Source organism: Marmota monax, unplaced genomic scaffold (genome assembly GCF_021218885.2).
Source record: "Marmota monax isolate L192 unplaced genomic scaffold, Marmota_monax_Labrador192_F-V1.1 WCK01_AAM20220418_F8-fsc00095, whole genome shotgun sequence".
NCBI classification, from domain to species: Eukaryota; Metazoa; Chordata; class Mammalia; order Rodentia; family Sciuridae; genus Marmota; species Marmota monax.
Window position 1 is genome coordinate 1,172,195 of NW_026695244.1, and position 25,171 is coordinate 1,197,365.

Consider the following 25,171-nt stretch of genomic DNA (forward strand, 5'->3'; position numbering starts at 1 on the left):
TATATATATTTATGGGGCGTAAAGTGATATTTCAATATGTGCATACAAGGTGTAATGATCAAATCAGGGTAACTGACATATCCATCACTTCAAACATTTAATCTTTTTTTTGTGTGGGAAATAGTAAAAAATCCTCTTTTCTGGTTTTTTTGAAATATCTAGGTAATTGTTGCCAACCATAGTTATCCTACTGTGCCATAAAACATTGGAAGCTATTCCTCCTATCCAACTGTACCTCTTTACCCATTGACCATCCTCTCTCCCTTCATCATACCATTTCCCAGGTTCTGGAAACCACTATTCTATTCTCTACTTCTTTGAAATCAACTTTTTAGCTTCCACATAAAACATGAAACGTGTTATTTGCCTTTTTGTGCCTGACTTACTTCACTTAATCCATATTGTTACATCCATATTGCTGCAAATGACAGAATCTCATTTCTTTTATGGCTGAATAGGATTCTATGATGTATACATACTACATTTTCCCCCATTCACTTGTCAATGGACACCTAGGTTGATTCCATATCTTGGCTATTGTGAATAATGCTGCATTAAACATGCAAGTGCAGATGTTTCTTTGACATTACCAAATTTAATTCCTGTATATACCCAGTAGCAGGGTAGCTGGATTGTATGGTAATTCTATTTCTAGTTTTTTGAGGAAACTCCGTACTGTTTTCTATCATGGCTCTATTAATTTACATTCCCACCAATAGTGTGTAAGAGCTACCCACCCTGCTCCACATCCTTCCCAGTACTGGCTATTTTTTGTCTTTTTGAAAATAGCCATTCTAACTGGATTTAGGTGATATTGTGGTTTTGATTTGCATCTCTGATGATTAGCAATGTTGATCATTTTTCAGGTACTTGTTGGCCATTTGTAAGTCTTAAGATATATCTAAGCAGGTCATTTGCCCATTTTTAATTGGATTATTTATTTTTGTGCTGTAGAGTTGTCTGAGTTCCTTATATATTCTTTAGCCAATGCAATTTTGAGAGAATTCAGTTGCTCTGAATTTGGGAGAACTATCCAGGGTCCATCCACGTCCACTCTTCCATTTCTCTGCTTTGTCTGGGCTCTGTCTAGGAGGACAACACAGTTTCTGTTTGTACAGTTTTGAAAACTCACCTGGTGCTGACTCAGCTTTAAGATATCTCTGCTGTTACCTGTTTTCTTGGATCTCTGATCAGCAGGGTGGTAAGCTTTCTAGCTACAATGCAAACTCTTTTGCCTGATTAAATCTGGCAAGGTGAAAAGGGTGTATTATTTTAGAGTCTGGCTCCTTCCTTCTTCCTTTCTTCCTTCCTTCCTTTCTCTCCTTCTCACCCACTCCCCATTTAAGTAAGCTGGCTGAGAACTCTGTGTCCTCCACTTCAAAGGGCCAGTTGTCTTATTTTGATGTGGGCAGATTGAGAAGTAGGCTTTGAAAAGTAGGCCTTTTTTTGTTTAATCTTTTCTCCTGGGATAGCTTTCAGAGCAATATATCCAAGTGTCAGTGAGGGGGTTCTGACGAGCCCGGATTCCCAGACGCTCAGCGGGATCATTCTCTAACAGAAATATAAAAGTGAAATATTAAAAACCCTGGAACGTGAACTCCATCTGCAGAGTAGCCAGTGTCTTGCCTGCTTGCACCATGGGAAAAAAAAGATCTTGAAAAAAGAGGGAGGAGAAAAAAAGTGCTTTGAGTACGAGGTTTACAGGTTTAGTAGAGCATAGTAACATCCCCTCAAAGAAGTGGGTGTTGCTCTTGACCCCCCAAAATGCTCCTCCTTTGACTCAGCCGCCAGAACACTCCCCCTCCCCCACAACACACCCCCTTTTCACATGCTAACTGAGGTGTCCGTGATTGGCTGAACAATAAACTGGTCACACTTGCTAAAGGGCTGCCATCTTTCACACAATTAGTCAAGACACATTAATCAAACTGGCTGGGGAACTGGGGCTGCGCTGGCCTCCTGCAGTGGGGGAAGGGAGAAATTTTGGTGATCCTGCCTAAGAGACCCTGGGTAGCAAAAATAAAGACGTGAACGCTGGAGGGGATTCTACTCTCAGAGAATTAGAAAAAGTTAAAGGCCCAGTTGATGCCTTATCTGGGATGTGGTTGGTTTGTGGCTCAGAAGATCCCAGAAGCTTAGAGTAAACTGGATATTCATGTTGGCTAAAATCTGTTCATATAGTGGTGTGGATTTGAACAGTGAACCCCTCTAAACAACTCTGCAAACTTCCTTCAACCATCTTAGCTTCCCTTTCCACACCCACTCAGGTCACACCCGCCTTGAGCCTAGAGCACTAGACAGAGGACATGCCAATCCACACAGCAGAGGTGTCACTATTGTGGGGACAAATAGGAATAAAACAGCCAGCCATTTAGAACCAGTTAAGACAAGGCATCAACTGGGAAGTTGTTGGTCTTAAACTAAGTATTTGAAAGACATTGAAAATAGCCAGTTCTGAGAGAAAAAGTTCAAACGTTTGTACTTTTCATCATGATATTTTCTGATTTTTCTTTTCCAAGTCCCCATTTAATAGGTTTTCCGTGGGCCATAGGGACCTGATAAGATCATACCTTAGAGACCCATTTGCTACAGAATCATGTAGGGCTTTTCAGAGGATCAACTAAATATTTGGACACATCTCAGCGCAAGTAAATGGAGGCCTCCCTCCTCCAGGGGCTGCCCAGTCCACCCACTACCTCATTAGATGCAAAGATCCTGTGATAAAGAGAAACTTTTTTTCTGCCCACATGATTGCAGCCCAGTTGTGGTTTTTAATGTGTCGTTGATTGTTTCATCCAACTCCTTTTGCTCCCCTGAAAGGGTCTGTCGTGGCTCTGTTTGCTTCCTTAAACACTGTTTTTGAAAGCTCTCACGCTGTGTGAGCTCAAATCCTAGCATTAATGCACTGCTGAGTTCATTTCACCACACTCAAAAGCGCTGAGTTTAAATCCCTCTCAATTCCATTTGAGGCACCAGAAGACTTTATCCTCCTCTACTAATGGTTCCAAGTTTATATCTAGATACTAGGGTTCAAGGACAGGAGAGGATTTAGAAATAACAGCCCCTGATATTAGTCAATGCATTTGCCAAATTGGCAATTAGTTCCTGATGTGCGTGCAAAGCATTTTACTCCTGTCTCTTTGATGCCTGTTCCCATAGAGAAGGGAACAGAGTCCACGGAGGCCTTCGAACTTTTAAAGCAATATCTGCTGAAAATCATGCCTGATTTGTGACATGAACTCCGCCACAGGGAAGCATCCGGGATTAGCCCAGTTCTTTCAGTCCCAGAAAAGAACGCCTCACATGGGAAGTTTTTCCACTGGAGGAACTTAGTGGAAATCAAAAGGCAGAAAAGCAGTACAAAAAACCCCACAGGGACCAGAATCAGATGCACTCTAAGTGATAGGCCCATGGCCAGGGATAGGCAGCAATGCCCAGTTGTTTTTTGGTATGCTTGCTTTTTCAACTTTTGACCACCAGGTGGAAGCAAGAAATAACCAGGGTGGAATGAGTCCTGACATAGAGCAACCCTCCAGCACCACAGCCTCGCTCCCAGAATGTCTAATTTTGACTAAATGCAGCATGAGAGTTTCACTGCCTTTGACACCACTGTGGGATGGAGGAAGAATAAAATCTAAATAATCCATCTCCATTGGGATTATAAAGAGCTGTTATGCTTTAGGCTCAAAGGGTTCTGAGCATATCTCTGTGTTTGCTATGAATACAACCTAAGATTGCATCTGCATTGTTATCAGCTTTGTCACATGAGCTATTAGCCGAGTGCGTTTATTCAGTGGATTGAAGAAAAATGTTGATAAGACAAGGCATTAACTAGGGGCATCAATTCTCATATGGAATAGCAAGTCCAAGCTCCCCTCCTTAATGTCAAGGGAAATTGAGGAAGTTGTTTCCAGTTCCCAAATCTGTAAAATCCTGTCATTTAAAAAGTGCTCCCTATATGCCAGGCAATGTTCATAATTATATGCATATGTGATGTACATATACAATATAGCAATATGCTTATGTTTGTTGCTAATATACATAACTGCTAATCCCTACCATGGCCTGCCAACGGCAGTGCTGGAAAGGGTAACACCATCCTACAGATGAAGAAACAGAGGCCTTCCTCCCAGGCTCACAAAGAGGCATTTCTTGACTGCAAATGGGTCAAATCTGCATCCAAACCTTGTTTTCTCTCCATTAATCATGTTGTGTCCCTGTCTGATTTCGCAGGGCGGTGTTGAGAAGTCAATGAAATTATTGAACTGCATCTGCCATGGTGTTTAACCTTCAGGTGCTCAATAAATTAGGGTTTTGGGTTTGTTTTTTTTTTCAGTGCTGGGGATGAGCCCAGGGCCTCATACATTGCTAGGCAAGTGCTGTACCACTGAGCCACAGCCCAGCTCCTGCATTCTGTTTTGTTTTGTTTTTTTGCAGTGTAGAAGTTCAGCTGCCTAATGACTCACCATGGTGCAGACCCAATGACAGGTGTGAGAACTGATGCTGCCTCTTTCTTTATATTTAGCTCCTTCAAAAGCATGGCCTCCTTCTAAATGTCAGGTGTGTCTCCCAACAACAGAACTGACTTTGTTTCTGCTTGCTTAGGCCTAAATTTTGCCTGAATTCCCACATTCTAAGAGTGGGTGCTCAGTGTTCAAACGTCTACCTGAGTCAGTCTGAGTGCCTGGTAAGGCTGTCCCTGTCAAATGGTCTGTCCATTCTGCTCCTCACACCTGAACTGCTGTGAGATGTTTGCCCATTCAAGAAACCTCTTGAATGATTTTTAATGCCCTAGGAGAATCCTTGTGAACTACCTACCACATAATGAATATCCAGTAAGGGCCACCAAATCACAACAGCATTTGTGTTATCTTCATTCATTTTACCCAAAGATTGAAGATGACATGGTAGAAAGAGACAGAGTTTTCTCCAAACCAAACTTCTAGCACTTCTAGTATTTTATACATGTCCCCTAAATGGCACATAATAGGTAGTCAGTAGATATTTGTGAAATGAAATCAATGACTAGGAATTATAAAACTTGGGTTCAAATTCCAGTGGCACCCTCTAGGGCTCTAATTTATTCTTATTCTGTCTGCTTTCCCAAGAAAAAAACATATAGTTATTATTGACCTTATTACTGGGCAATAGTACTATAATTTATTGAGTATTAACAATGAGAAGCATCATTTTACATTGATTCACAACCACCCTATCAAATCAGGGTGCTGTTATCCTCCATACTTTACAAAAGAGTGCTGAAGCTTTGACAGGTATATGTCTTACTTAGGTCACCTGGCCAGTAAGGGGTAACCCAGTATTTACAGACACATTGAACCCCAAGATGGTGCTCTTAGCTGTGTTCACATTATCTTAACTGTCAAATGGCAACGGTAATGATTTGGTGATTAGGACAATATCCTACACAGGAGCCCAGCCTATGTCACTTTTCCAAGTCCATTTCCAGATGATTATGTCTTTCCACCTAGTCTTGATGTTCGAATCTGTGAGCTTGGCGACGGGTTTCTGGAATGTAATGTGACTGCTGTCCCTACCCTGGGACTCTGGCAGCCCTCCCTTGCTACAGCTAATGAAGCCACCAGCGATCACCGAATCTATGAACCGAGATTGGGCTCATTACTGTTTCGCTTCTGGAGCGCTGCCGAAAGCTCCCGGGGAGTTCCTATTAACATCTTTATTAACCCGTCCCCCACATCAGTCAGTGAAATTCATTTAGATACACAGCCCACTTTGATCTTCATTAATAGTTTCTTCTAGTTTCTACATTTATTTTTAGTTTTCTCATCTTTAATTTATTTAGTGGCAATTATTAGTTTTTATGGAGGGGGAGTAGATGATCTTAAAGTAATTAAGATTAGGAAAAATTGGGAGTGAAAACAGGTAAAACACATGTCTTTCTAAGAGAAAAGAAACATGCAATTTTTATGTTGTGTGCAATACATAGAATATATAAATTATATATATATATATATATATATATATATAAAATTTGACAATTAAAATAAATAAATAAATGCATTAAATGTTTTAAAAAATTAAAACAAAGCAAAACCTGTCTATATTCTTGTACAGTTTCAGAAGAAAAGGGTTTTCAAAGTGCCAAATGTCATGGAACTGACTCAAACCAGGGGCTCCTTCCTTAACTTTAGTGCCAATGCCTTGTGGCGTCGTCAATCTCTGTTACACACAGGGCTGGATACACAAGTGGGTTCTCATGAGTTACTTTTACATTTTAAGAGAAAGGTTAACTAAATTTATTGCATTTTTATTTTTTATCCAAGCATCAACTTCTGTCTTTCATTTCGCAAATATTTATTAAGTGCTAGGTGCTGGGACTGGGAGAATAAAAAAGAAATACAGCATGGAATCCTGCCTTCAAGGAATATAATCCAGAGGGAGAAATAAACCAATTACACAAGGTGGAAAGTACATTATAGAATCATGCCCTGGGGACCTAAAGAACGCTGGGGAGAGGCCATCTTTATTTGGGGAGTTTGGAAACGTTGTAAGAGGAAAAAACATGAGCTGAGCTTCTACAATGAGTAGGGAAAGGTGATAGGGGTGAGCAGGAGGAAAAGATGATCCCAGACAAAGGGACCAGACATAGAAGAATAGGAAAGCAGGCTTATGTGGTAATGTAGCAAGCCAGTCAGTTGCTCGGGGCAGCTAGAATGGTGGCATCACTGGAGATGAAGTGGAAGAGTAGTCAAGGACCAGACTGGGAAATGCCTGGTAATCATGCTAAGGATTTGCACATTGACCTGTAAACAAAGAGAAGGACTTGAATGATTTTTAATGAGAAGTGATATGGCAGGATTTAATTTTTAGGAAAAAAAATCTTGCAAGACTATAGAATCAAATTGGTGGTTAAGCAAGGTGAGGCAATAAGCAATGCTCTAAATTCTAGAAGACAATAGGATGTCTGTACTTGAGCAGTGACTGATTAAATTTGAGTTGTGAAGGAACAAAAACCTGTCTCTATGGATAAGAGAGAGAGGGAGAGAGAGAGAGAGAGAGAGAGAGAGAGAGAGAGAGAGAGAGAGCACCATTCACTGGGACAGGAAATAAAAGGGGGAAGGAACAGATTTATGCGGAAGGTAATAAATATAAAGTTTCAACATTTTGAACCAAATGGAGATATTTAAAAAGCAATTAGAAATACAAGTATGTGATCACAAGAGTCCAGTTTAGGAATGCAGAATTGGAAGTCATTTGCTTAAAGCCCAAGACGTGAATCCTGTTACCCATGAGAGACAATATGGAGAGAGAAGACATTGCCAACCTAGTACTGAAAGGGCCTGGTAGAAGGAAAGGAGTCTTTGGGAGCTGAGAAGACCAGGAGGTAATGATAATAATAACATAGAAAACCACATGATTGTAAGCTTACTGGAGGAAGCCAGGTACCATGTGTGTATATTCTCAGTACTGAGCACAATGACTACACCTGGTGGCCCTTAAATATTTGTAGAGACTATAGGAGAATGACAAATGCTGTCAAATATGCAACTGTGAAAAGATGATAAACCCTGAAAAGTATGATCAAGTTCAAAATCCATTTGTTGGGGGTGGATAACTTTAACCACGGTACTGCTGAGAGGGAGGTGAGTCCTGACTATGCCCACGCCCTTCACCTTCATCCACCAAGAGCAAGGCCCGGCTGCTTCACCTACAGAGACCTTGGGAACAGGCTTCAGAGGATGGTGCATCTTCTCAGACTCACAGAAAGTTTTGATGCAGAGTTAGAAAAGTGGCAAGTTACAAACATGAATCAGAGTGCCAGCCTCAAACGCCAAGGAACCTTGCCCAGGAGAACACTGACTTTTTGAGTCCTGATGGTGCTCAAAGAGGAATCTAAAGCCTGGTAAAAGCTCCTGGAGCCAAAGAATAAGGAACCTTCCAAACTAGCTCCTTGAGGAAAAGCAAAGCCAGCAGTTGAGTAGTTGGGAGGTAGGGAACGATAGTGTGTGTGTGTGTGTGTGTGTTTGGGGTGGACAAGAGGCACAGGTAGGAGAAAACGGCTACAGATTTTGGTAGTGCACTTTTAAAGTTACTGCTTGAGATAGCAAAGTAAGGCTAACAACATTATCAACTATCTAAATATATGGTATCTCAAGAATGCATTGTATTCAGGAAATTCCAGAGGTGTAGTTCAGTAGACCACACTATAAGATAACCTTGGAGTGATTGTGGCAAGACTAGAAAATGTTTTACTTTGAGCGGAGACTCCAAATGTCCCAGTGATGTTTTATCAATCAACCAACAAATCTCTATTGACTAAGGTTCCCATATTTGAGTCAGTTGTGAAATGAGTTCTATTAAACATTTATGCGAAATAGAATTTATTTATTTATTTATTTTTATGGTGGCAACAGCTCTGCCTTCAGTGAATTTTCTTCCACTTACTTTGGACATTTAAATATCCCATCTTTAGTTTTCTTTTGCAACTTGCTTTGCTTTTCCTGCCTCAAATTTCAGTTGAACTCAAATGAGAGAACTCTTAAAAGAGAACCGCAGAGGGAGGAGATGGAGGGAAATCTGGTCTAATGATTTACTATCGTCTATGGAAGGAGAAGGGAAACAAGCTACTCCAGATCTGTTATTTTTGAAGGCTAAATGGTGATGTGTACAATGCCTATCTGTTTGTGGACGGTTCCCTCATCGATTGCTTGCAGCTTAAATACTGGGAAAAATCAATGGAAGAGAGACAAGGTGTTTCGATGTTATTCAACATCTGGTTACCTGCTTAAGAGTGGGAGGGTAGGCCACAATAGGCCTGGGGCTTTGACTTGGCTTCCTAGCAGCTCCTGGCTACATCAGTTGCTGTGAGAATGTAGCTACAAAATAGGAGTGGCAAGAGCCAGCCCTATCATTCTACCCAGAACATGGAATCTCCAGTTCAAAATGTTGTCACTCCTGGGGTCTGGGGGCAACTCTCACAGTCATCCTTTCCTGGTTGAATTTATGAGAGCTGATTTCTGCCTTGTCACACTTCCTCTTTTACATCCTGGAACAACAACATATTAAGGTATGAGTCAGACTCTACTGCAGTTTTTATATACATTGATTAATGGAATTCTCACAACAACCTCACTTGTCACAGATGAGGAAATGAGGCTCAGAGAAACATGTGGAGCCGCTGGTGAGTGCTGGACCCACTCTCTTAGCTAGACCAGCAGTCCTCTGTCTTAGCCTCACTACAGACATCTGGAGACCATTAAAGACATAATAACAGCACAACAACTAACCAATGCCTGGACCTTCCCAGACTAGTTAAATCAGACTCTCTGGGGGGAGTGGAGCCAGGGCTGCCTTTCTTTTAAAAGCTCTGCAGGTGAGGCTAATATGCAGCCCCCTTGAGAACCACCATGTTAGACCATGCGACCTCTCCAAGACAATGGTAAGAAAAAGAAGAAGAAGAGAGAAGGAACGAGACAAACACCTTTTTTAAAAATCCCCTCTGTATACCAAATGCTTATTCTTTTCTAATCCTTCCAGCAACTGGAAAATTATTCCCATTTCATGGATTTGTAAGCTTTCTCAGTTACTTGACCAGAGAGGTTAGGCAGTTTTCCCCAAGACCCAGTGCTCCTAAGCAGCAGGGAAGCGATCTGAGCCTGGGTTTGTGTTCAGGTTACTGCACTACACAGCTAAGAAACACACCTCTGGCTCACACTGAGGCCTCAAAAGAAATCAAGCCAGGCCTATAAGTTAGAATTTCAGTAGCAGGAAACAGTTATGGAAGGTTTACCTAGGAGAACAATAAAGCAGAGATACCTGAGAGGAGAGAGAGAAACAAGGTACACCAGACAAGGGAAAGGAGCAGGAGAAACAGTGAGCAAAGTCTTACAGGCACTTATTACCCAGCTCCACAACCCTGTGCAGAAGGAACTGTAATTATACCCCTTCTACAGATGGGAAAACTGAGGCCTAGTTAAGTTAAGCCACACTTTCAAGTCACACAATCAGTAAATGGTATATCGAGGAATGAAAACCCGGGTCCAGGGTCCAAGTGCCTCACCATACAGTTTACACTGCTCATCACTTTTCAAAGAAAGAGGAAGAAAAGGCAGACAGGGTTTATTTTGCTTAATGCTCCAGAGCAGGCACTTTACAGTCATTGTGTAATTGAATTGCTTTAATGTCCTTGAAGGTGACTGTGACCTGCAGCTTGGGTTAAGGAAACCGAGGGTCACCAGGGTTCAAATATTTGCTTCATGTCCTGACAAAACTAAAGCAGCAATCAGTACCCAGATGGATTCAGCTAACTCCCAACATGAACAACACTAAAGCTGGAAATAGTATAAAATTACTAAAGGCTAAAAAACACAGCGCAGAGAGCTCTACGATGGGAAAGACAGAAAATGGGAGAAGACTGACATGGATTTCATTATGCTAATTGGAAATTGGGATATGACTGAATGAGGAAATATTTTAATGTTGTTTGGCCAGGGAAGAACTGTAAATAGACAGTAGAAAGTGGTTTGGAAATAAACATACCAAACGAATACCAGATATTCTTATCTTTATTGGTTATTTTGAACTCAGGCACAATTGTACTGAACAGAGGGTAAATAACCTGTATATACTAAAGCTTCCTTTAGTGCCCACCTGAGACTATAAACCACCAGCAGAGTGGTTCACATTTGATTGCATCTGACCTTGAAAATTCAAACCATTTTCTTTGATCACTCCTTTTACTCTACAACTCTTAGCACTATAAATTCAGCTTTTAATTGAACTTGCTTCTGAAAGTACAGCAGGATACTGACATCCTTCGGTATCCACAGGGGATTGGTTCCAGAACCTCATGAGATACCCAAATCTGCAGGAGCTCAAGTATCTTAGTATTTTTCATATAATTTATGCACATTGTCCCATATGCTTTTAATCAAAAAAAGATTACTTATTGTACATAGTACAATGTGAATAGTTGTTATGATATATTGATCAGGCGATAATGACAAGGAAAAAATGTACGTGTTCAGTACAATTGCCCCAGCAATTTTTAAAATATTTTCAATTCATGGATGGTTGAATCCTTGGATGGGGAACCTGTAGATAGAAACCTGCAGAGACAGAAGGCCAACAGTAAGCTAGGTGTGGTGCTGCACACTTGTAACCCCAGTGATGTGGGAGGCTGAAGCAGGAAGACTGCAAATTTGAGGGCTTGTAACCTAATGAGGCCCTCAACAATTAGTGAGACACTGTCTCTAAATAAAAAGTTAAAAGGACTGGGGATGTAGTTCATTGATAAAAATACCCCTGAGTTCAATCCCTATTACCAAAATAAGAAATAAAAAATAAAAACTGGGCTGAGGATATAGCTCAGTTGGTAGAGTGCTTGCATTGCATGCACAAGGCCCTGGGCTCAATCCCCAGCACCACAAAAAATAAATAAATAGATACTAAAAAAAAAATAAAAGGCCAACCATATATGCTTTTTATTAATATTTTTTGAGAAAATAGGCACAAAAGTATAAAGGTAAGCCCCTCTAACCACAGTCTCTATTTAGTGAGTAGTTTTCTACATGTTTCTATGCACATACCAGCTTGAATATGTCAGTATTACCAAAATGATTTTTTTCTTTTGCCAAACTCTGATGAAATTCTTGGTTGTAGTAAACAGCATTGATATATTCCATTTGTATAGAACCAAGAAGAAGAAAAATTTTTTTAAATCAAAATTTCATGCTTTAGAAAAGGGTAAGGCAGAAATATCACTTTATGTGAGAGTCAAAATACTCTTTTCTCAATTTGTATGAGAAATACAGCATCAGCAAGCATCTTCTATGGATCTTTTCATGGCCCTCACCTAGAGGTGACATTGGATTTCTTGAATGAAAAATGTCCCCTTTCAATGTGGTTTTATTTGGGGTTAGTATCAATACCAAAAGTTATGGGAAAACCCTGTAGCCAAATATAAATGTTCTAGAATGTTCCAAATTAAAATTACAATTATTATTATTATTATTTTTAACACAAATGGCATATAAAATTAGCTTCCCTTCCTTTTTACCACTTTTAAGTCTTTGAAACTTTGCCCTATTGTTCCTTGCATGGCTTTTCATGTGTCTATGGCAAAGTTTCTTTTGATTCCTTCATATTCTCCATGCTCTGCACACCATATATGCCAAATAAATGTTTGTTGACTTTACTGAATATTTTGACTCTATTGGTTTGCTAGGGCTGCCATCACAAAGTGCCATAAATGGAGTAGCTTAAGTAACAGAAATTTATTGTCTCACAGTTCTAGAGGTTGGAACCCTGAAACTGAGATGTCCTCAGGTTGGTTCTTTCTGAGGACTATGAGACAGAATCTGTTCCAGGCCTATCTCTTTGGTTTGTAGATGTCTGTCTTCTCTTTGAATTTCTTCACATCATATTCTTTGGTAAATGTCTACCTCTGCATCCAAATTTTTTGTGTGTGTGTGATGTTTTTTGTTTTGCATTACCGGCTATTGAACCCAGGGTCACTCTACCACTGAGCTGTCTCCACAGTCCCTTTTATTTTATGATTTTGGTCTTTATTATTTATTGTATATATGTGTGTGGTTGGGTGAGTAATAAGGATTTAACCCAGGGATATTCTACCTCTGAACTACACTCCCCAGTTCAGTTCATTAATTTTATTTCAAGATAGGGTCTTGCTAAGGTGCCCAGGCTGGCTTCCAAATTGTAATCTTCCTGCTTCAGCCTCCCAGTTGGCTGGGATTATAGGTGTGCACCACCCTCCCCAGCTAAATTTTCCCTTTTCATGAAGAAGCCAGTAAAATTGTATTAGGGTCCACCCTAATGACTACATCTTACCTAATTATATCTGCAATAACCCTATTTCCATAAAGGGTCATATTCTGCTGGGCGTTGTGGTGCCTGCCAGTAATCCCAGTGACTCAGGAGACTGAGGCGGGAGGATCACAAGTTGAAGGACAACCTGGGCAACTTAGCCAGACCCTTGTCTCAAAATAAAAAAACCAAAAGGGCTGGAGTGTAGTTCAGTGCTATGTAGAGCATCCTTAGGTTCTATCCTTGGCATGAAAAAAAAAAAAAAGTCATATTCTGAGTGAGATGCTTGCAATTAAGACTTCAAAATAAAAATTCAGAGAAGAGGCCTTAAGAAGTCATTAGTTAGCTTATCTAATTTTTTTCTTTTTTTTTTTTTTTTTTTTTTTTTTTTGGTACTGGGAATTGAACCTAGGGGCACGTAACCACTGAGCCACATCCCCAGCCCTTTTTATTTTTTATTTTGATACAGGGTCTCACTAAGTTGCTTAGGGCTTTGCTAAATTGCTTAGGCTGGCTTTGAACTTGCAATCCTCCTGTGTCAGCCTCCCAAACCGCTAGGATTACAGGCGTGCACCACTGCACCCGGCTGATCCTTGAGTCCTCTTTTACCCAGGCCAAGAAGAGTATTTAGAATTTTAATAATATTTTTGGCAACATATGGGAGGGTTGTTTTTGTTTTTTAATGTTTCTCTCTGTGCTTTCCAGAATGGTTCCCGCTGTCGAAGCCTCAGAGCCTTCAGATTGTCTGGAACAGGTGAGCATCACATTGGGGAAGCTGTTTTTTAGGCAGGAAGAAGAGACATGTCCCTGGACCTTGGTCCACTGAACAACCTCCAATGCCTTGACCTGGGGCCTCTGAGTCCCAGAAAGAAGCTCTGAGAGACCCAGCCCCCTGTGAATGAGTTGGTTTTTCTCTATGAACCATTTTACTTTCAGTGAGTTAGGTCATTAAAATTGTTTTGTGCCCCTCAGTCATGCCCCAGGCCCTGAGAACAGGGAGTGTTGGCTTGCAAGAAAACCTAGTGGGTTTATTATTCTCTGACACAGAGAAACCAAATAACATCATTGAGTGGCCATTGGAGGGGGAACTTGATTCATGGAGGTCATGCTTTCCCAGGCCCTCTCAACGCAGTCTCGGCTCAGACCAGGGCAGACTTTTATTACCAGCTTTCAACAAATCCCTAGTTTCTTTTGCAAAGTAAAACAGATAATAGAGACATTCCGGGAATAGTTAGCTAACTAAGCTGTGCCAGGCAACCTCGGGGCTAAGAAGAACTCAGTGTTTTCGGACAATGACCAATTACAATAACCAGTATTATTTGATCTGAGAGTAATTAGCCGAGCCTCTGTTCTTTTTGCTTCAGTGAGGAGGCAAAAAGGGCAGTGAGGAAAACATCAGAGACAGGGGAAACGAGCTCAAATGTCAAAGAAAAACACACTCACACAGGTGGGGAGAAGTGAAGAGTTTCACAAGCCAAGATCCTAATCGAACGTTTGAACATTGCTCTTGACTGAAAATATGGAATAGTTGAATCTAACCAAATGTCGTTTGACTGTTCCATTCCTACTCTTTGCATGCTTTAAAAAGTCACCACGTAGACCGAATACCAGAGCACAAAGGGTAAATAGGTTGGAAACAGAGCTATGGACTACCACAGGACCTTGTATTGGGAGGATGTCTTGAAACTCCTCATTATCTCAGGGGAAGCTTCCAGAGAGTTGCTGTTTATCATTTCATTCACATTTTCTCTTGCCAGTGTAGTCAGGTTCCCTAACCCCTAGCCAGAAACATTTGGATTTTCACACTGCCCATGGCTTGCTTTCATTCCACTATTGGTTTTCAAAATAAATGGTACCTCCACACCTGTGAGGCATCCTAATGCTGTCTGGAGCTGCAGCCTCCTGCTGTTTGCCCACCAGCCCTTCCTTCTGGGCCAAGCACGACTTGAATCCCTACTCTGACTTTTCTGACTACACAACTCCTACCACCTCTGCCCATCCCCTTGCCCATGGCAGTGTCTTTGCCTCTGCTTAGGCTTTTCTCTGCTCAGATTCTCAAAACAAGGAGTAATGTCTGGAGCTGTGCTAATACAGAAGCCACTAGTCGCACATGGCTTTTTAAACTTAAATATTCCAAATTAAATTTAAAATTCAGTTGCTCAGTTGCACAAGCAGCATTCCAAGGACTCAAGAACCATATGTGTGCAGTAGCTACCATATTGGGCAGAGCAGAAATAGAATATTTCCATCATCAATGAAAGTTCTTTTTTTTCAGTACTGGAGATTGATCCCAGAAGTTACACTGAGTTACATCCCTACCTCTTTTTATTTTGAGACAGGGTCTAACTTGCTGAAGCTGGCCTTCAACTTGTGATCCTCCTATCTTAGCCTCCTGCCTTAGCCTCCTGGAATTACAGGTGTGCACCATGGCACCTGGCTCCTCAAGGAAAGTTCTTTTGGGCAGTTCTGGCCTAGATTATCACATGAGAAAATTCTTGGTGCTCAAAAGGGCCCTGCAAAGAGCAGTAGCATTAGGTGAGCTATATACTACGTGCTTAGCAGAGTGCTGCTTATATTATTACATTCAATCCTTACAAATGTCATTTTCATGTCAAAGAGGAAGAAACTAAGGATCACAAATGCTAACTAACCTGGCCAAGGTCAACCAGTTAGGTAGCTGGTGGAGTCAGGATTCATCTTGTGTACAGGTCTCTATGGATTGCCAACTGAATCTACAATTCAATTGTTAGTGTGGTTAAATCAAGACCAGCTGACTTTTCATGACTTTTCTACATGATTCCTACAGAGGTGTGGTGGAACTATGCTCAGGCCTGTAAACGGGCACAGGTTCTCGCTAGGGGTTTTATGGTGACCTCTTTAATGTGGACCTAGTAAGACACACTCTTCAGACTGATTAGCAAATTGTAAGACAGCTTCTCTGATGTTGTTTCTTCCTAATGCCAGTGATTGCTTCCTATGGGCATTTACTTTATCATGTCCTAAACTGGAAGCAGTAAGAAAATTACCTACTCCATTCCTTCCCTTTTCCTTTCTATGGTTTCTGGGGGGGAGCAAAAAACCCAGTTAAGCTCAAGGTAACCAGGCTCATCCTGTGCTGCAAAGATCAATGGCAGCAACGGGGGTGGAGATTTTCATACTTAGAGCCAGGTTGTGCTAAGAAATTAAAACCACTGTCTCATTCTTCTGAGAACAACTAGATTTAACATATGTTGAATGATGGGATCATAGACAGTGTTTGACATAATCACAAAGACTGGGCTCAGCACCCTGAATGGAGAGTATACCTGCCAGACCTCCTCAGTCCTCCTCCTTCAGGCTCCTTTTAGTCCTAACTGACCTGGAAATCTGCAAGGACTGGGGATTTCCAAATTTCTTCTTCATCTTGTCTATGAAGAATTTATTCCTGAGTTGGAGGATAGTAATCTGTTTGCAGAAACAGTCTTATGTCATGGAAATCAGGGACCTGAAAAATTCTTATGCAAGCCTAGTGCAAAAATTAGGCAAATTACAAATGTGCACCAAGACCTCCAGCATCCCAGCACCATGGAATGCAGAGGGAAGAAGTCTCTGCTTTCTTGCTTTTGCTCTAAGTTGGTATGTGAATTTGATGTTAAGTAAGCTGCTCTGTTTTTTGCTTGATTGTTTCATGACCATGCAATTTAATTTTGAATGTCAAACATCAGTCCTGTGGTTAATTGTCTTCCAGGATCTGCATAGTTTTCCTTCTTGTGGCTTTCTACTTGTAAACCTATTTGTGGCTTGTAGAGATGGATGTACTTAAATGATAGGCACTAGATTAGCAAAAACTTTAAAGCATTGTAAGTAAATAGGCAACAGGAACGACGTCCCCTGCAAGGAAATTGTCATACCTACTTGGCTAATGGCTCCCAGCAGTCCCCTACCTTACCACTCTCCCCAGGTTCATTTCAGGCGCCTCTCCCTCTCTTTTTACCAAGCCAGTCACTAAGCCTTGATTCCCTTTAAACTCACTCTTCTCCCTTCCACTCCAGGCTCTGTATGAGCACCAGAAATTTCTGCAGCAATGTCTTCCCCTTGCCTGTCCCCAGTTCTTCAGCTCTCAGCTCAAATGTCACTTCCTCAAGAAAGTCTTCTCTGGGGCTGGAGTTGTGGCTCAGCAGTAGAGTGCTTGCCTTGCACATGCAAGGCTCTGGGTTTGATCCCCAGCACAACATAAAAAAAAAATAAATAAAATAAAGGTATTGTGTCCAACTACAACTAAAAAATTTAAAAAAAAAAGAAAGTTTCCCTTAATGCCTTCTCCCATTCTGGGCCAGGTATCAGGGCTGTCTTGATTTGGGTGGCTATAATAAAATACCTGCGATTATGTAATGTATAATCAACAGAAATTTATTGCTCACAGTTCAGGAAGCTGGGAAGACTAAGATCAAGGCCACAGTAGATTTGGTGACCGGTGAGAACTCTGTGCTCAAAGATAGTGTCTGTTTGGTGTGTCCTCATATGGTAGAAGGGGCAGTCTCCTTTATAAAGGCACTGATTCCATTATGAGGCTCTATCTTCATAATCTAATTACCTCCCAAGGGCCCCATCTTCTAGTACCATCATCTTGGTGATTAGATTTCAACCTAAGAATTTCAGGAAGAACAGAGGCATTCAGACTAGAGCAGGAGCCTTTTCTTCAAAGTGGTCCCTATGCATTTTTGTGATAATTTGGTGAACTTCTGGCTTACTAGACCAAGATGCCAGAAGACAGTCTTGCCCCATACCCCCCAGAGCCAACCACTCACTAGCACATAATAATTGTTTGATAAATTATTTTATTCATCTCCAAATATACAGTTCAACATAAAGTCAAGTTGAAAACTCATCCTTCATGTGATTTGGGTGCTTAATTATCTCTCTTGTTCTGCTCTGTCTCAGGAAGAATGAAGAGGACTTCCCAGCTAAAAACCCTGGGGCTCAGCTTCAGAAACACTATAAATAATTGAATTTTCCACTGGAGCTTCACCTTTAGGAATCCCCTCTCTCCCTCCAGGGTTCCTTGCTTGATGCTTTTGGCGTCCAGACCTAGAAAGCATTGTCAATTGGGCTTTTCCGCTTGGTTGAGGCTGCTGTGTCTATCCAAGAAGAATCCTTAATTATATATTTCTGTTTCTATAATTACAAAACTCTGTCCTTTATGTGTACATGGTGCCCAGAGACAAGGTAGAGGGCAGGCAAGCTGAAGGATAGAACTTTGAGATTTTTTTTCCCCCTTAATCTTAGTAATAGGACAGATAAGAGTTTCAGGATGAAGGTTATTACTCCAACAATTGTGGTAATCCCAGGAAAGTTCTTTTTGAAACATTATTCTATATCTAACCTTTTCTATACTTTTAGCCATTTCCTTTTCTATACATTTCACACACACACACACACACACACACACACACACACACACTCTCCCCCCTCCTCCCCCAACCTTTATTTTCCAGGATGAAGGCCTTGGAGAAACTCTATTTCTCTCTCCCACTTTTCCAGGCTGGGCAGGGTTCCTGAAGCTGAAGACTTGGCCTCCCAAATGTTGAAGGGCTTTCCTAGAGACCGGGTCTCCGCCCAGGAAGCACTGGGCCATGATTATTTCAGTGCTCTGCCCTCCCAGCTGTACCAGCTTCCTGATGGTGAGTGAGGAGTGTGTGCATGCGCATGGGTGTTAAGTTTCCATGTCTTCAGTGTTCAACCTGGAGAATCATAAAATCATAAAATGAAGATAATAATTAATTTGCCTGCAGGAATGCAAGATGGGACGGAATCTTGCCTGAGTTTTGCATGAGATTCTCTAAAACCCTGAAGCACTGGTAGAGAGGTGACAAAGATCCAACATTTCAAACACACAACTTACACTTAGAAATTGGATGAGATGAAAGTTCCCTCTGAGTTGTTTGCTTTAGCTAGCATCTGCCAGGAGAAGCAAAACCAAAATTTCTAACAAGCCCCTTCTCTCTTTCCATAGAGAGTAAGATGATAGGTGACATGGATATGTCAGAGAGCAGAGCTGGGCCTTTCTTGATTGGTAACATGATGCTGCAGAAGGAAGTGTGGAGGTGGGGCGCTGTGGGGAGGGAAGCACCCTCCCAGGCCAGCTGCCCGCTGGAGAGGCAAGTTACCCTGAAATCAGCCTTTGCTGCCTGGGCCTGAAGTCATCCTCCAAATCTGAAATCTGCTGAGGGGTCATGTGGTTGGAGCTGTCCTCTTGTTCCTCAGAATGTGGCCAGGAAGGGCTATAAGGAGGATGTGGGCATTGTGGTCAAGGTCTGGGCTGTATGAGGGGACTGTCCTTAGGTGGGGTTTCTTTGAAAATATCCACCATTCAACTGAAAACAGTTTTTAGGAGTCCTGAGGCAGAGAAAAGGAAGTTAAGCAGGAGGGTCTAGGGGTTCAGACTGTGAAGAGAGGACTGAGATGGGAGGAGGGGGCAGGGAGAATGAGGTTCACTGGGGTGCAGTGGGGTGAGGAGTTACTGTCCGGAAGGTGTAGACACAGTCTGGTCCAAGTGGCCAGGGTTTTCAAATGCAGTTCCACTGTATCTGTGTCATTGTCCTGCAGTAGTTCAAAACTCTTAGTTTGGGACTTGTTGAGGAATTTTATTATTAAAGTGAGTCATTTAAGATCTCCAAAAATAACTGTAATCATACAACTGGGGTTAATGTCTTACTTACCCTTGTAGGAAGAATCAGTCATTCGAATTTATTAAGTTGACATAAGTGTCAAGAACATATGAAGTGCTATAAAAAGTTGAAGAAAACAAGAGACTTGTCCTTGGCCTCAAGGAGTGGGAGGAAAAGAGGGTGAGGAAGAGGAAACAGGGCACCCTCGTACACATATTAGCACAAATCATATCTAAACAGCTAAAATCTGTGCGTAATCAACTGCAGATGTTCAGGACTGCGTGTGCTAACGGCAGTTCTTTGGAGAAACTAGAATAATTCAAGTGAGATGGATTAGGCTGGAGGTGAATCTGAAGTGGAATTCGAAAGGAGGGGAGGGACAGGGTTTGGCATGTGGGTGGAATGAAAGATGTGGCAGGCCGACCCACAATTCTCACTTCCTTCCTGGCATCTCTGCCCCACTTCAGCCCCACCTTGTCCTCTCCCATCCCAATCCCCTCTTCCCAACCTCAGCCCCTAGCTCTTTCCTTCTTAGCTTTCTTCTTTGGGGTTTGGGATTTCTAACTCCATCACATCGTGCAAGTGTCCATGCTTGGGTGTACACACACCCTTCTCCCCACTTAAAAGAAACCTCCCCCATCAGCCCTCTCCAGGGTCTATTATTCTGAGAACTGCTGGGGGATCTTCAAAGTTTTCTGGGCACCAGCTTTTGCTTGATGAAGGGTAATTAGGAAGAAACAATCACTGTCCAATTGATGTGTTGTTGGAAACTTGAGTTTTGATTCATCCTGGCAAAGCCACCAACAGAGGGGCCCTGGTGCATGTATGTCTAGAGGTGTGTGTGTGTGTGTGTGTGTGTGTGTGTGTCTGTGTGCAGCAAGGGTGAGAGAGACAGAACAATCTGTATTCCTTCTCTGTTCACCCAGCCACAGAGCCCAAATCTACTTTGACACTTTTAGAAAAATGAAAAGATGGAATCTTGCAGGAGCCTGCCTGTGCTGGGGGGAGATGAGGGGTGCTCGCAGCAGGAGGGAAGTTGACTTTTCTTTATACATATAGGGGTTTTTCCATGCAGAGTTTAAATTATGCCTGATAAAAGGAGTTTCGTGGATGTTTCAGTTCTTTCAAATTCTCCTGGCTTCCTCCCAATTAAATGAGGTTTGTCAAAGCCACAGGGCTCTGCTGCTGCTGCCTCGGCGGACAAGCACTTCCTGCAGCGACATCTCGAATCCCTGAGGGAGAAGATGAAAGGGCCAGCGCCAAGAGACAGGGGAGGGGGGCGAGTGTGTGTGCATGCACGTGCATATGTGTGTGTGTGTGCATGTGCCCGTGCGTGTGCATGTATGCTATGGGGAGGGGGTAGAAATACATAGAGAGACAGATCGACATTAGGACAGGGGACAAGTAGAGAAGAAAGGCAACGCTACCGGGAAAATTGGTAAAAGAGGTAGAAGAAGAGAGCGAAGCCCCTGAAGCCAGTTTGTGCACCTTCGATACAGTGGCCCTTGCCAAGGGCGCATTATCCACGAAGGGCTGCATTCCCTGGGCCTGGCAGTGCCAGTCTGCTTTTTCATTGCCCCTGGCAAAGAGCCTTTGTTAAGAGTCTCCTTTGCAGACAGACAGCACCAGTGGGTAATCACCGTTCCCAACCTGCGGGGACATAAAATCTCCATCACCAAGGTGGGCTGCTGCCCCAGGCATGAGAATCTAGCAAAAATGAGGTACGCCCTTGTTGGTGATTTGTAAGGAGAGTTTTCTGACCATAATTATGCAAGAAATTTTACTTTCTGGTAGCATTTGAGTATGGAATCATTTAGGAGCTTATATTTATATCAATTTATTATTCTGGTTGCATGATAACAGAGTTGTCACTTTAAAATATATTCTGTTTCCCCTTTGATCTGGAAGATGCCAGCTATTATTGTCTGCCCTCTGAAGAAGACAATTAAAGCATGAAACCTGTGCCTGGGAAATATGTGGAGGGCAAAGGAATAGCCTAAATCTCAGCAGAAGCGTGGCTTAGCCTTTCCCCCCAAAAGAACGGCTCCCGCATCCAGCCAGCTTGATTTTCATCAAACCAAGTCCCGAATAACACTTTCTCTAGATTGTAGCAGCCCACTCAGAGCCAGAGGAAATTTATCAGGGGGTTATTTGCCATGAAAAACCAGGAATTCCAGGATTTGTTCCCTTTTGGAGATGGCTCTTAAGTGGAAAAGCGTGAATACGGGAATGGAAAGCATGTGGGAACCTCAGCCAAGCTCTGACATTTTCCCTCATTGACTCTTGAACACCTGAAGAAACATTTGTTGAAGGAGAAATTATTGGTAGTCCCTCTCAAAACACACCCAACATCAAACTAATTGCTTTTGCAGATGGCCAGGGAGCCGCTCTCCAGACTCAGGCACCAGCTTACGGCCACACTTGTGGTCCCCCTGGCTGAGCCAGCAGTGCAGCACGTCAGCTGGGGCAGCAAGGACCTAAAATTAGGCTGTTGGCAACTCTCTAATCTTAGCTGCAGGTTCAGCCTCTTCACTTAATTCCCTTTGCCCCCAGCATGAACTTGGGCTCTGGGAAAGGAACACTGCTTAATGATTTGGGGGCGGGGGGGAGTAGAAAATCATTAAGCTGCCCCTTCTAGAAACTGGCTCCACTCTGGTCTTTACAGGAAGCCTTCCAAATGTTGCCCTTGGAAAGTTAAGACTGATTTTGGAACCTAGCCATTTTGAATTACACACACTGATCCAGAAAAGTTTTTTTTTTTTTTTTTTTTTTTCATCTGGGGCAGCAAATGCCACGTGATTTAAGAGTCTGGTCCTTAAGCCACCGTCCTTGATTGTCAAGACATCAAAGGCTGTCTCTCTCTCTCTGTCTCTCTCTCTCTCTCTGGGTTGGTCCTATTTTCTCTCCAAATCCCAGGCTTCAGTGTCTACTGTTCCTCTTCCTGGACTAAATCCCCCTTCTCCTTTAAAACAGATTTTAGCATCTTAGGAAAAAAAATTTAAAACTTAAAAGCTTGCAGTTGTTTCACAAGTAAGTTTCTGAAAACAATGTGCCGCAGGCTGTATTGTCATCGTGTACTTTCGTACACACAGGGTGGAAGGAGGCATGGCTTTGCCCTGCCTATCTTCACACCACCCTAATACCTATATGCTTCAAGTTCTTCAGCAAGCCCCGCTCAGATTGCCCCATTAAAATCTAAGCCATATTTTGTTTTACTCTAAACAAATTCAGGCCTTCTTTTAACATTACTTTAATGTACTGGAAAATCCCTGTGATATCCCTTCCCAAACGTCACTTCTCTAGGCTGAATATCTTCCACCATTTTTGTTGTTGTTTCCAAATGTAGATTGTTTCTTCCACTTTCTTTCTTTCTTTTTGCTTTTTATTTCGAGGGGAGGGGGGTGCCCAGGATTGAACACAGGGTCGCTCAAACTTTGAGTCACATCTCCAGCCCTTTTTTATATTTTATTTTGAGACAAGGTCTCCCTTAGTTGCTTCACTAAGGCCTAAGTTGTGGAGGCTGGCTTTGAACTTGCAATCCTCCTGTCTCAGTCTCACTAGCCACTGGGATTATAGGCGTGCGCCACCACACCCAGCTGATTCTTCCACTTTCTTAGTCTATTCTGAATCCATTCCAATTATTTTGCTTATCTCAAAGATTCTGAACCCAGTGTAGACTCAGGTCTCTAATACAGTGGGAGAATTATGTTCCAGTTCATTCAACAAAGATTTACAAGTGTCTATTGTGATTTTGAAAATAATAGAAATGAGTTACTCATGGACCCTGTCCTCAAACAGCTTCCAGTCATTAAGGAAATGAGACAAGTATGTAAACAATTACAGATCAGATAACATATTTAAATGCTCCGAGAAGCAGAGATTAACCAGATTAAAGCCAGCTGTGGGGATCCAGGATGACTTTGAAAGAGGGAGTCCTAAAAGATGATGAGTCTGGAGGGCCAGGGAGAAAGGACATCCAGGGAAAGAAATGTCATGTTCCTCTTCAAACCATGCAATATCATCCTAAAGCTGTTTTCATTTTAATAATAATAGCACAATCTTAATTCATATACCATGGTAATTTTTACTTTTATCATTGTGTATGTTCTTGTAACACTCTTTAATACTCTTAAACACTCTTTAACATTGACTAGTGAAGTTTAACTTATATGCTTCTACGTGATTTTAGATTTATTTCATTTATCGTTTTTATTGTCTGATTTACTCAGAGTTTAACCAGAATATTCTGGAGGCCAGATTTCAGGAGTTGAGGGTGGTAGGGAAGAGGGAAGGCAGATTCTGAGCCAGCTGTCTGAACTTTATACAGCTTCTAAGGGTTTCCAACATACCTTACACCACTCTCTCCAATTTTCAAATCCTCCATTAATCAGTACTTTAAAAACAATACGTTAAGAAACAAACTGGGAGTGCTGGGGACATAGCTCAGTTGGAAGAGTGCTTGCCTTGCATGCACAAGGCCCTGGGTTCAATCCCCAGCACCACAAAAAAAAAAAAAAGAAAGAAAGAAAAGCAACAAATAAATTGGGTGCTGGGTGCCATGGCACATACCTCTAATCCCAGTGGCTCAGGAGGCTGAGGCAGGAGAATTAAGAGTTCAAAGCCAGCCTCAGCAAAGATGAGGTGCGAAGCAACTCAGTGAGACCCTGTCTCTAAATAAAATACAAAATAGGGCTAGGGATGTATGTGACTCAGGGGACAAGTACCCTGGGTTCAATTCATGGTACCAAAAAAAAAAAGAAACAAATTAGGAAATGGCTTTCATAAAACACTTATTCATACCTTCTACACTCAACAGTTGTCCTCAATGTATTACAATACAGTAGAGGAAATCTCAGGTTGAGATATGGTTTATTTTGAGATATGGTTTATGGTGTTGCATAGACTGTTGCTAGGAGACAGCTGGGTAAACCAAGTCCCTCTGCCCTGCCAAGCTCTTAAATTGGTTAAATTTGTTATCATTATGTTCTGAAAAAATCTCCAAGTAAGGATGAAATTTTGAGGAAAGAGAGACCCTTGGAGAGGGAAAGGACTTGCAGACTACTTGTTCTATACCTTCTTACAGAGATGGGTTGCTGACACCCAGGGAGGAATGGTAATTACTACCTTTTATTGAGCATCCATGTACTTTACATAATTCTCATTCAAACTATATACTAATCGATGAAGCTGGGATTATTATCTTCATATTACAGATTAGGAAATTGGACTAAGAGAGGCCAATTGCTTAATTTATGGCTGTGAGTAGTAGGGTCTAAACCTGACTTCACATCAGACTCCAAGCCCACTCTCTTCCCACCACATATTGCTCTTGTAGAGACCTCCTAAGAACTTCAGAGCAAAACCAGGAGCAGAACCAAGAGCTGGATTCCCAGTCCCTACCCTTTCTGCTGTCTCATGTTCTATGTTTAGTTTAAAACCTTCCTGGGAAAGATTCCGAACGTCCCTAGGTAACATGTTTAATATGCAACACTTGAAGGTTCACTTTTAGATTTAATAGACTCACAGCCCAGTACCACTGACCCCTTCCTCAGTGCCATCTGATCTTAGTTTCTATTCTTTTTCTTTTCTTTTTATAATAACATAAACACAGTCACCCTTGGGTTTTAAGACTTCAGTGTTAGTTATGGTTTTTGTTTCACTCTATAACTCATTCCGTTTTACAAGACAAACATCAGGAATCAAATAGAAAATGGGGCAAA

General features: G+C 41.9%; 1 protein-coding gene across 1 annotated transcript in view; it reads left to right on the forward strand.

The window, feature by feature from the left end:
* Cdk15 (cyclin dependent kinase 15) overlaps positions 1–25,171 on the forward strand; it is a 94,822-nt gene that overhangs the window by 61,535 nt on the left and 8,116 nt on the right. Inside the window, exons 11-12 of the mRNA XM_046463133.2 lie at positions 13,510–13,558; positions 18,325–18,464. Of these exons, the coding sequence (XP_046319089.1) occupies positions 13,510–13,558; positions 18,325–18,464 (189 nt within the window). The remainder of the gene's footprint in view (positions 1–13,509; positions 13,559–18,324; positions 18,465–25,171) is intronic.